A 12,887-nucleotide genomic window follows, 5' to 3' on the forward strand; every position below is an offset into this window, starting at 1 on the left:
AAAAATATGAGAGAGAGAGAGAGAGAGAGAGCCTATAAAATGAAAATATATAACAAAATTTGGGGACAATATCTTGTAAGAGAGAGAGAGATGAGATTCCCCAGGAAAACAAACACCACCAACAGAGGTCTTTACCGAGCATCAACCTTTTTTCACCACCCATCATGTCATGGAGCTAATGGTGGTCGGTGAAACTAACTCACCAAGAGAACCGGCCCGCGTATTTGTTCGGTCAAAGGAACCCTAACCAACTAGCTTGGTTGGGTCCTAAGACACCAAGTCTGACCTGGTTCAGTTAAGTCAGCCAAGTACAGTTTGCCCAAGTCGAATCTAATTCTGATCTTGAAATTAGAAACTTCAGTAAACTTGTAATAGAGTAATATCTCATTTGCATTCTTTGCAATTCCTTTTCAACTGGGCTGCACTCGGTTCCAAGTCTAACTTCCCTCGATGAACATACCTACGTATGGTTCTTCTGTTTGATAACAATTGTGAACGAGATACATAAGTTTCTAGTTCAACCTGGCTGCGGTCTGTTCCATGTGCAACTTGTCTCGATTAGCATACTTACATATGGCTCTTTTATTTTTGACCACGATCATGACAATATATATATATATATATATATATATATATATATATATATATATATATATATACAGTAAGTATGGTTGTTCTACTGACAAGAATTATGAAAGGAATATACCAAGTATATGATTGTTCGATTGCATAATTAAATGACAAGATATATATATATATATATATATATATATATATATATATATATTCAGTAAGTATGGTTGTTCTACTGACAAGAATTATGAAAGGAATATAACAAGTTTATGATTGTTCGATTAAATAATTAAATGACAAGGCCTAAACTAAGCCTTCTACACCAACCGCCTGAGATTAGAAGCAGAATATGATCAGCTAAGGTCACGAGGGTTCCTTTTTACATATTTTATCAAGAGAACGAGCAGCAACCAGCATTTCTAAACTCCTCTGTTCTTAAATGCAACAGAACAAGGAAGACGAGCAAAATTATGGACTGAGAATTTTTGGGAAGTCCTCCTCTAACTCGCCTGTTATTCATATGGTAGATCCTGGCTCCAACGCCTTCATTTATCTTTAATTGTTTTGCGGCTAGCCATGCGCTCAACAGATACACCCAAATTGAAGTAGAAGATGCTTTGATGTGGGGGTACGCAGAATTTCGCCTATCCAAAGAGATCAAAGATTTATGACAAAATTAGAACCCGGCGTGCCAGGTGATTTGGGACGCTAACCCGAAGGTCAAGTGGATCACATTTCTTGCTTATGAGAAAAAAAAAAACTCTCACTGCAGACTGGGAATTCGGGTTGTCCTTGGCTTGTAGATGTAGCCTATGTAACTCTTTTGAAGAAGCTGTTTCTCACATTTTGCTCTTACAAAGTTTACCATAGGTCTGTGCAAATGCAATATAAAGATTTCCATTTCTGACCGTATAATCGAGAACATCACATATATTATCATTTTAAAATGACCATGTATAACATTGGTGACACCTTTACAGAATCAGTTCTGGAACAGCCTGCAGCACCTGCCATACTGCAAACCCTTCTCTTAGCCCGTGATTCCTGGTACATTCCAAGTAATAAACTGTCCAACTCCACAGGCGGACAAATCGAAGCATATATCTTCATTCCAGATGCCAACAACCAACTTAAGAAAAGCTTTTGAATTTCATAAGAATGCCACTCGGCACAGTTGGTAAAAAAGAGCATCACAGCCAACTGGTAATGGGACCCCAAGGCACTCTGCATCTGAAGAACAGACCCCTTCTGAGTGTGTTCGTCAGGCAGGAAACAATCCCATTTACCCGCTGAAAAAAGACAAGCAAATGGTTCCTGAGCTCACATGGTCATCAAAAAACACGGCATTCCAGGAATTCCTGAAGATACCTAGACAAAAACTTGCTAGAAGGAGCAGACAATGGACAAGCTTAGTTCATTTTTGTCTTTTGAATCGTGGAAAACTCAGTCGTCAAATACTTCATGTTCCAGAAACTTACGAAGATACCTAGACATGAACAAGATTACTGGTGCCTTGGTCACTTTTTTTTTTTCTTTCATATTTCTCATAGCCCTGCTGATGTTTGTCCATTACGGCATGCATTCGCAAACCTCCAGTGAGTAAACCCTTCTGGTCCATTGCTCGCAGCAGTGTATTCACAGTTTCATCTTTGCTATTACTAATAAATCAAAAACTTGGGTCTTATTACCTTCTCATTTCCTTTAACATTTAGTGTCAAGTACATCCACCAGTAATCATAAGCAAGAGCCATGAACACTGGACCAAGACCACTAAATTTCTGCACATATCCTCAAATATACAGCAAGACATTGTTCACTCGAGACCGTGTGGAGATCTCAACCAAGAAGAAGAGAACACCATTCATGAACGTTGCAAGCAACTAGGACACAATCAGATCTAAGAACCAGAGAAATATAAACCAAGACAACTGATCAAAGAAGCAGGCTCTAACCTGTTTCAATCAGAGATACTTGATTAGCAGCCAAACAACAACCGCAAGAATGACAATGACTATCACCGCCAGCAAGAGGCACATACAAGAGCATCCTCCCTTTGTTCGCTTGTTGAGAATTGCTAATCTCTTTTGAACACGCTGCCCGATAAAAAAGAAGAAATGCATCAAGGAGATTAACATACAAAGATGCACACACCCACACAGAGAATGGACGTTCTCTGTTTTCAGTATTAAAGGCAACTCTTGCAACAAACATAAATAGCCTAATCAACATCGAATTAATAGGCAACCAGTTTATAACTGGAGTTGGCAACTATTTGAACTCCATTAGCAAAAAATGAGGCCAATGCACACAAACTGGGTGAATGGGAATGGATCTCTTAGTAGACCAAGCAAGTACGAGAATTCAGCAACTCCGGGACCATCAATTCCACTTGCTTTGGCTTGACAGAATTGCAGTGCAAACCAACATACATTTTCAAGACTAGTCACCCAAGTTGATCATGAGAGTCCAAGGTCCAGCTGGGACTCTGACATGAAGGTCATTTGCAGAAAAAAAAAATATGAATAACCAAAAATTACCTGAAGACGAGAATCAGTTGAATCAACATGCTGATCCAAGTCATCCTGCAGGAGAACATTGTCTCATCAATCCATCCATCCAAGTGAGATTATAAATAATTAAGAACAATGAAAATATTTAATTATTGGAAAGAATTATACAATCAGCCGTGTGTGCAAAGTCAGCTCCTCGTTGACAGCCAAAGCAATATGCTTTGTGCTGACAATCGTCTCTTCCAACTTCCCCAGACCCTCATCTTGTTCTGCATAGCAAATCAAGCATTGAAGGTAACTGAGTGAGGACAAATAGACACCAATTAGACCCATCAGAAGAACAAGTCCAAGGAAAACGCAACATACCTCTCATAATCTGCCGCTGCAGACCAACAATACCATAGTTATCCAAGCCAGCAGTTCTATTGATCTCAGAGGCTTTACTTTCTGGCCCAAGCAAGTTGTCCCTGCATTTGCAAGCAAACCGTCATCCAATTGTGCAAATAACAAAATTAACTATCTATAGCAAAACTACTAGCCCTCCAGGCAAATTTATAGAGGACCATGATCTCCCAAATATGAAAAAAGAAAGCATAAGTTACACTTAAATTATTTCTCCAGACTAAGATTGAGGTAATTTACTTGTAAAACTGGACAGATTAGAGTTTCAACTGCAGTATATTAGAGAAAACGACAAAAAGGACAACATTGAGAGAACTATGTGTAACAGGAAGAATAAGATCAATGTGCAACAAGAAGTATAATAGAGAATCAAGGACTACAAAAGGAAACAAACAATAAATGATCCTGACCTGTTGCCGAAGCTTGACATGTTTAATGTGGATGCCATTTGGTTGGCCTTGGATCTGAGATTTGCAAGCATGTCTTGCCGCCGATGAAGTTCCTTCTCTGTTCTGTAATCAACAACCAATTTCCACCAAAAAAAAAAAAGAAAAAGAAAAACTGACGTCATTGTTTTGAAAAGGTATGAATTTCTCCCACACTGAACTCAATGTCAACAAACTTTAGTTGCAGTTACTGAATGTTGAATTGCATCATGTGGATAAATTACTAGCTATAATGACAAGTACCCTTGTAATATAGTCATTATTTGCTAAAAACAGCTCTAGGTTTCTTCTTTTTTCAGTTATTTCTGTAAAGAAAATAATGAAAAGACAGCTACCGCTACTCATTCAATCACCAGATGCAAGTTTTGTCATCCAAAATATGATAAGCAACAGACATGAGATCGTAATTCAGAATTGCATAACATTATCAGAATTATCCTACTACTTGCCTGAGTTACACTTCTGTCTATGAACGACAGTAAGAAGTTTTTTTTCTCACTTAACAGTAATATGGGTGAATCTAAAGAAAAAACAATAGAACCAGCTAATGCCATCTTTTTCATTTTTTTGAACAAAATGGATACCAATGGTTACAAATGAAAATTTCTATATACTTGCAGTGAAATCCGATGTAGGTTTTTTATGAAAATGAGCAAAAGAAACTGTTAAAAACAAGAATAAACAAGTGCAGGCTGTAAGCTATCAAACCAGTCCTTACACAGGTCCAGGATAGTGGTGTGCAGGCTGAATCCTAATTTACGTACATCATCAACTGGAAACCGTATAGTGGCTTACACGCCTCTAAGCACCTATTAGAAAAATGTGAATTTCCCCTATTCATATAGGCCATCCAAAATTATCGCTAACAAGGAGACAGATTATTAAATACCTAGCTTTTGATTCCCTTTTTATCATTTCATATCATCACAATTTGGTTGAATCCTTTTCCTTTTACATTCTTTCATAATTAAGCACCTCGTATTTAGGTCATGTTTAAGAATTACATGGACACTCTTTATAAGTTACCCACACAAGTAATCATGTTCTTTTTTCCTTTTCTTGCAGCTGATCATGCTTCCACATTAATGTTGGACTCTGGCAACCCTTTGCTTCCTTTTTTTACCATTGTGATAATCATTCTTTAAACTTTCAATTTTCTTTACAGTTATTCATTTTACCATCTTACAACCCAAAAGATTTATATCTTAGACCCATCTAACATTACAATATTGAATGGAAAATTTCAATGCATGTTGCTTTTTCCAAATTTGCAATAAAGAAGACAGAATATAAACAAATCTACAATATCAACACTAGGTTAAGTGAATTAGCTTAACAATAGGTAGTTAAGACTTAAGAGACTGTTCAAAACTTGAAATGCTTCTTTCTTCATGAATAAAGATATTACGAACATTGCAAGTATAAAAAAAAGTCAACACAAGGAAAACAGAAAGAAGCCAGCATGAAAGCAGTAAAAACTAAAAATAATTCAAGAAGTGAAATGTCAGCTAAAGTCCCCATAGATAAATGCTGCTAGCCTACTATCAAGAGTAAAAAGGAAACAAGAACTTATCTTGATCTTCATGTTCTAATTATATGGTTGAGTAAGAGAAGTAAAACAAGCACAGAAAACAGCTTGCAAATAGATTAAATAATTTCACACTCTTGGAAACATGTAGAAGTAAAGAGTAAGTCAACTTGTGATCTTAAAACAATTCTCTACGTAAACTAGCAAACCTTTCTTTAAGTACAAAATAATCCACAGACAAGTGGCATACATTGGCTGCTTTGTAGGAAGCTTCGCCAAAAGGGACTCCAACATATCAAGTCTGGTCTTAAGGATTGTGTTCTTCCTCCGAAGGCCAGACAAATGGCATTGTGTTTCTGGGCCTGATGCAGGGAATGAACTTCTCTCAGAAATTCCAGCACTGATCTCATCTGCAATCCTAGATGCTCCATTAAGCTCCCTCATCCAAGAGTCTGCAGCAGAAGCCATTGCTGCTAGAAAGTACAAATATTAAAACATCAGATTTTTCCAGTTTTAACGAATGGTCAGATTTTAAGGTACATACACGTACAGAATTTGATTAGATAATCCAGTAATAGGTAAATTATGTTCACTAATTGGTGGTTTTTAAAAATATAATAATGTTAAAAATTTTCGTCCTGATTCCTGCTGAAATCTGGAAGATTTTCCCACAGAAAAACATGGACGAGAAATAAATCTCAAGCCTGTTTTCAATCAGTGTTTGATGGACAGGAAACAAAAATTCTTGAAGTTTGATTCAGAGAAAAAATCAGATAATTAGGATTGATTCAGAGAAAAAATCTGATAATTAGTATTGTCTCCTCCCAGCGTTAGCAATAGGAAAGTGTTTTGTGAAAACAAAAAAAACTCTCCCACACAACCAACTCTCTACGGCAACCACTGTGCACTTTGAGCTGTCAAGAACACGAGTGAGCAAAACATGGTGATCATTTTGCCATCAACACTATATTCCTTCCACCGAAACAAAAATTTGCCACACAAATTTCATAGAAAGACACCAAACTGAGTGTTTGGCATTTGAGTTTCATTTTTGTCTTACTGCCACACATCAGCAAGTCAAAAATTTGCAATTTTACAATCATAAAGTACCAGCTAATTGACCATCAGACATTTCTAGTTCTGCAAAAAATCATTTGTTAAGAGCACCTCTATGAAAAATTCATTAGCAAAAGAATAAAATGATGGAAGATTTGGAAAATTATAGGCACCTTTATACTCATAGCCCATAGGTAAAATCAAGAGATGAAACATGGTTCACGAAGCAAGAAGAAATACTTACATGTTTCCTAAAAGGGGAAAATAGCAAGCAAACTAAAGGCATTAATGATCTATTTCTTCATCTATCATGTTTCAGTCATCATATGTGCTTTGACAAAACAATTGCTATTTGCTCAATTGGATTTATTATTCTCATATCTGTCAGAATTTTGTGCATCATGTTCGGCTTACTTATTGTCCTGATGTGATCAACATTTTTTTGGTTTTTGCATTTTAGGCCACAATCCTTGAGAGAGAAACATTCTAAATGATACTTGTTGAGACGGTCTACAAGTGGTTAATAGTTAAGACATTGTTTTCAAAGGAGGACACACACCCTCAATCCTCTGTTCTCACTGGTCATTCATTGACTTCCTTGTCCAAAATAATTGTCTATCAAATAGAATTTGCCTCTTCACATGCAATTCGCCCGCCTATGCACAGATAGTGGAACATGACTACCAGATCATGTACTTGGATTTCCCCCCACTGCCAACATGACCATGCCCCATAGGTGTAGGTTGCGAATGTTTCAGATCTGACTTGGAAGGTCCTGTCACCTCTTATTTCATTAAAAAACACAGAACCCCACGCTTTCTTCGGAGGGTGATAGGAAGAAGTACAACCCCATGTTTTTCCCCAATCTATACATATAAACCCTTACTAGCTAGCTTGCATAGCAGAAACAAGGAAAAAGAACAAAGATATCAACCAGTAACTGCTCAAAAAGAATACTCCGAAGCAGATAGCCGATTAAAATAGAAGTCCAACGATTATGAGTAGAAAACTTAACCAGACCGATCTTCTTCGGATGAATCTGATTGGAAAGCGTCGGACAGACCTTAACTGCCTGCCTCTCCTGCCGTTCAGAAAGGGAGAGATGAATGAAAGGAGAGATGCTGGAGGATCTTCGGCACACACAGGGACAAGAATGAAAAGAGAGAGGCAGGGACCATATTCAGCAGATATAGGGAGAGGAACTCGCGCACGCGAGAGAGAGAGAGGCCTACCTTAAGAGATCAAACCAATAACCCAAAAGCGCATAACATTCACGTAAAAAAATCGTTCGCCTCTTTTTCTCGCTATGCAGATATCTCAATTATAAAATATTCGGAAACAAGACGAAAGCGTTCACAGTAGGCAATCCAGGTTCAATTAGGACTAAGGAAAACCTCAGGTAAGACTCAATTTTGCAGTCGGACATTTTCCCTAATTCGAACCCCCAACGATAATTTCAATCGGACAAAATTCAACAAAGAACCCATCCTCCTCGTTTTCTGCCTTATCAATAATGCTACCAGGAAATGCCACAAGTCGGTTTCAACATATATCAACTAAGAAAGGAAATTGAGGTTGAATTAGGGTTCGACATCCTAGGGTTTAGGAAAATAGAGAATCTAAAAATCCTGGAAAGAATCTCCCATGACACGCAAATTACAGATGCAATCAAGAACGCAGCAACAGAATTTAAAATAAACACGCCCAAAAAAGATCGAAAAAGAAAAACAATTCAAGCACAAAAAATACAGATGGAAATCTCCTCACCCCCGTTGCCGAAAGATCAAGCAACCAAAGGATCGCAACCCGATCGTGCTCGTGGGAAGAAAGATTACGCGGCCGTGGGGACGAACGTTCCTCGTCGAATTATGATTTCCTCCGTGGGGCCTTTGCCCTTCTGGTTTTAAAAGAAAGTAGAGAAAAGAGGGAAAGGTCAATTTCGAGCTCTGACGGGCACAATTCTGCTATTAATGCAAATTTATAAAGGCAGGGAAGAAGAAGACCATTAGTGCTTCCCCACTTTGGCGGGAGATCCCACACCTTCTTCGCGTCTCAAAGTTGTTGGTTGCTTAATAAGTAGCACTCGTGTTTAGGTTGGATTAAGTATTATCCAACCCAAACATAAGAGGGCTCGATCATTCTTTGTTACAAGAAACAACTTATTGTCACAAAAATTCATATTGTGTATACATTGCTTTAAAAACTATTGTTGCTTGTTTATATATTGTCAAAAGAAATAATTACCAATTATACGTTATTGGGTTTTGTTGTAATTTATTTTTTTGTTGTTTTTACGTTTAAAGATGAATACTTTTGTCATAATAGATGCCATTTTTATTGAATTTCTTTAAATAAAGAAGTATTGACATCATATGGTATAGAAGGGGGCAGTGAGAGTTTATTCGTCAATTTGATTTCATGGTGGTAGTGTGACACTTTAGTTGACAGGAGTGTAACACAAGACTACCCAAGTCTTGAAACAGTTTAAAACCCAAGGACGAGAGGAAGGGGGATCAGATCAAATGGAAAGCGAAGATAGACTGAGGTTAATTCAGTAGAGCTGCTTGCAAATCCTGAACCATGTATTCGTATATCTGACCAGCATACAAACATATAGGACCATATTAGTGGATTATATATTCTCATGTATATGACAGCCTCTTGACCATGGATTTAGAGTAAGGAAGTTTAGTGAAAAATAATTCATTCCAGAGTGGCCTAATGAGTGTCCTAATCGTTTTGAACATAACATATCTAAACATGCAACATTTTTGTTGATATCATTATCCACTTAAATCTCATCAAACAGATCATGAAGGTGGAGATAAATTCATTTCTCAAAATTTGATATATAAGTTGTCTGTTTTAATAATGCTAGCAATTTAGCACAAAGGGTGATAATTGAATGAATTGCCCTCTAATTCAAATTTGCATTGTGGATTTGGATTCTTAGCTGGGTCCACGCAAGATTTATTAAATCAGATCTTGATTAGGTGGTGATCTGGAAAGTGTATGGTAGGTTCAGGTTAAGAACTGCTTTATGTGGCAACCCTGGATCCGTCCAAACATATGGATCCATTGAGTGAACCATTGGTTAGACCAGGACCATGTCCCTGCGGACACCATGTGCAACAGTATGTTGCCGGGTAAAGCAGGGAGTAGATGGGTCCACAGTCACTCACGGCCAGTGAGGTCTGGGCCCAAGCCCATTCGGTTCACAGCTTAGCCCTATCATCCACCCTCCCAGGCTTGCAACGGATAACAGATAGAACACATTCGATTTGATTCCAATCTATTGACAACAGATAGAACATATTCGATTTGAATCCAATCTATTGACATCCGCAACTAATTTCTGTTGCAATATTGGATTTTCCAATTGTTAGCGATATAAAGCCTGACCAACCTGCCGGCACACATAGTTTCAGTGATTTTACAAACAAAGACTTGTCATTCAGGGGGCATAAAGTAGCTCGTTTGGGCTAGTGGGTGTGGATACTATGACTCGACAGTTTGATTCTCGTGACTAAGACCTATGAGAAGAGGTGCAACACTAAGTTGAAGGTGTAGAAACTTACACTCGGGCGCTAGAGCAGCCCTGGACATTGAAGACAAAGAAAAAAGAAAAAGTTGACTCTAAGGGTGTCCTTGAAATAACACGGGTTTAAAAGTTTTCTGCAACCAATCAATCTTGCATTTTTTCTTGATTTGGGTCAAAATTTGGACCTGCTGGTCGTCGCCTCTCTCGAACCAATGACTGGACAATGGGCTCAGGAGACGAAGAAAGAGTTCAATTCAACTAACCAAATTAACCATTTCCGGCCAACTCAAGGTGACTGGTGGGTGGGAAGTTGCGCAAGTTTGAGAGTGGTTGTTGCCCAATTGTTAGACGAAGGTAGATACACAACGATAAATAGAAGTGATGACAATTGTGAAAAGAAGGGATGTTTATCCTTTGCACTTTTTCTTGAATACCACAAAATCCTCTAAACTATATTTTGTAGTTTTCTTTTTGGCCTTTCTTTTGGTTTTTTCCTAGTAGACGTTTTTGAACTATTTATGATTGTTTCTTGCACTTGAACCCATAGCACGTGCTGCACGCCAGAACACTAGAAAAAAAAGGCTGCATTTCGGACAGATATGGGTCCAGCTGCTAGATTCAGAGCATATGGATCCGGGTTGAACAAAACACTTACCGGATTCTACTTAATTGGATTTTAAATTAAAAATTTTAAAACCAAATCCGACATTTTTATGTGACCCGTCGGTTCTTGGGTTCTGGCAATTTTGTAACTGAATCTGAATCCAGGACTTACATGCCATCAGAATCAGTTGAAGATCTAAATAAACGTCAAATCCTATGCTGGTCGAATCCGAATTTGTTTTTAAAGTGTATGAAATGAATTCAAGTCTGGAAATCTGAATCCAACAACATGGGATCACCTTGAACTACTTACGGGATCACCTTGAACTACTTACGGGATCACCTTCTTCTAACACTCATCTCTGATTTCTCTCTTCATCACACGCATACTGAAAACGACTGCACGTAAATCCCACCACAGTCCACACCCACCATAACCTTAAAAAGTACCTGTTGATCACAGCTCTCTCTGTCTTAATCTCGCCGCTAACTAGAATCCGGTGTTATCATATGAAGAACCGTCTCCCCTACGCTCCCTCCTGTGCGTTCCATTTTTATCTTTCGAGATGGCTTCGTCATCGCGATCCTTCCTCGCCTCCCTCCCCGTTCTCTTCACCTTCTTCCTCTCCGCCTTCTGTCGCACCTACCCACCAAAGATCTTACTGATGCCTCTCAACCACACCCTCCACCAAACTCAATTGCCAAGCCCACCACCACCAGTTCATCAATCATCACCTTCTCAAGCTCCCGTCTTCTCGCTCCGCCGCTCGTTTCCGATCCTTCCGCCACCAGCACAATCACCACCCAATTCCCCTCATGGCAGGCTCTGGCTACACCCTTCCTTTGACGCTAGGTCACCAAATCCTCCATCCGTACCTCGACACTGGTAGCGACGTGGTCTGGCTGCCCTGCGCCCGCTTCCTCTGCATCCTCTGCTAAGACAAGGCTCCCCCTCCTTTCCAACTCTTTGCCCCCTCTTCCTCGCTCTCGGATGCCCCTTGCAACTCTATTGCGTGCTCATCTGATCACTCCTCGGCCTCTTGCTCCGATCTCTGCGCCATCGCCGGTTGCGACCTTGAAAACTTGGAGATGGGCTCCTGCCGCCTTCCATGCCCGCCTTTCTACTATGCTTATGCCGATGGGAGCCTTAGCGCCCACCTCGTTACCAGCCACTTCCGCCTTCCAGGATTCCACCTCCGGAACTTCAACTTCGGTTGCGCCCACTCCGCACTCGCCGAGCCCGTCGGCGTCGCCGGTTTCGGCCGTGGTGTCCTCTCCGTTCCCACCCAGCTGTCCACCCGCCCCTTCTCCTGCTGCCTGGTCCCCCACCGTTTTTCCTCCTCCGTTCGCCGTCGCCCGAGCTAGATCCTCCTCGGCCGGAAGCCCTCCGGAGACGCCGTTACCTACCGTCGATGCCCGAGAACCCTGGCAAGCCCTACTTGTACTACGTGGGGCTAGAGGGCGTGTTCGTCGGAAACCGATGGATCCAGGCACCGGAAAGCCTGAAGGGATTTGACTCTGCAGGAAACGGCGGCCTTGCGGTCGACTCCGGCACTACTTTCACGCTCTTCCATCGCGTGGAAGAGTTCGTGCTGACGCTCGGGAAAAACCGTCAGAGGGCGGGAGACGTGGAGGAAGCCAGCGGGCTGGGGCCGTGCTTCTACGTGGAAGAAAATAACTGGATGACGAGCGTCCCCAAGCTTGTGCTCGTCTTCCGCGGCAACGCCAGCGTGGATCTACCAAAGGAGAGCTGCTTCTTCCGCTTCGGGAGAAGAAGGTCCCAGGCCCACGTGGCAAATAGTAAGAACCCTGGGTGCTTCCTTATGGTGGGGACCACGGAAGGGGAAGACGGCGACGAGGAAGTCAGTGGGCCCGCGGGGGTTCTAGGCAATTTCCAGCAGCAGAACGTTGAAGTCATTTTTCGATTTGGAGAAGGGCAGAATTGGTTTTAACCCACTGTGTTTCCATGTGGGACTCCGTTCGACCCCTCCCCTCCGACGCGTCGCCTCGTATATAGTAACAAAATGTACTGAAATACCATTACCGCTCCAGCAGGTTGTTTTTCGAACAGGAAACGCCACTACGTCTTTTTCACGGTTCTTTCCGATGGAAACTGACGGTCAGATGGAAACTGACGGCCTTGCCGTATACCACCCAAAACTCCATTTTTCCTGAATGACAGATCTAAGAACAGACAGAAAACATATAACAGCGCGATAATATAATCT

The 12,887-nt window shown here is 40.5% G+C and overlaps 1 protein-coding gene and 1 pseudogene across 7 annotated transcripts; one reads left to right on the top strand and one right to left on the bottom strand.

Moving 5' to 3' along the window:
* Nucleotides 1–832: 832 nt before the first annotated feature.
* Nucleotides 833–8,463, bottom strand: LOC116265792 (syntaxin-52-like). Of its 7 annotated transcripts, none has more exons than XM_031646724.2 (8): nt 6,520–6,576; nt 5,710–5,929; nt 3,896–3,997; nt 3,450–3,550; nt 3,252–3,352; nt 3,111–3,155; nt 2,526–2,666; nt 833–1,217 (listed from the first exon to the last, which is right to left on the bottom strand). In XM_031646724.2, the coding sequence occupies exons 1-7, from the start codon at nt 6,560–6,562 to the stop codon at nt 2,535–2,537; spliced, it is 744 nt and encodes a 247-aa protein (XP_031502584.1). In that variant the 5' UTR covers nt 6,563–6,576; the 3' UTR covers nt 833–1,217; nt 2,526–2,534. The 7 variants fall into 7 exon arrangements, with proteins under 7 accessions (XP_031502584.1, XP_031502583.1, XP_031502589.1 ...); XM_031646723.2 differs by lacking the exon at nt 833–1,217 and adding an exon at nt 1,452–1,862; XM_031646729.2 differs by lacking the exon at nt 833–1,217 and adding an exon at nt 2,236–2,525 and having other exon boundaries at nt 2,612–2,666.
* Nucleotides 8,464–10,770: 2,307 nt separating this feature from the next.
* Nucleotides 10,771–12,843, top strand: LOC116265562 (probable aspartyl protease At4g16563; annotated as a pseudogene).
* Nucleotides 12,844–12,887: the final 44 nt, after the last annotated feature.

This window comes from Nymphaea colorata, chromosome 12 (assembly GCF_008831285.2).
Source record: "Nymphaea colorata isolate Beijing-Zhang1983 chromosome 12, ASM883128v2, whole genome shotgun sequence".
In the NCBI taxonomy this organism is placed as follows: domain Eukaryota; kingdom Viridiplantae; phylum Streptophyta; class Magnoliopsida; order Nymphaeales; family Nymphaeaceae; genus Nymphaea; species Nymphaea colorata.

What these genes read in the sequence shown, in the direction of transcription:
- LOC116265792 (XM_031646724.2), bottom strand. Translation starts at nt 6,562, where the DNA reads ATGATTGTAAAATTGCAAATTTTTGACTTGCTGATGTGTGGCA. An exon ending in GCAGCGGCAGATTATGAGAG is followed by an intron (nt 3,353 to 3,449) that starts GTATGTTGCGTT and finishes TTTGCTATGCAG; the next exon opens with AACAAGATGAGGGTCTGGGG. An exon ending in CAACTGATTCTCGTCTTCAG is followed by an intron (nt 2,667 to 3,110) that starts GTAATTTTTGGT and finishes TTTATCGGGCAG; the next exon opens with CGTGTTCAAAAGAGATTAGC.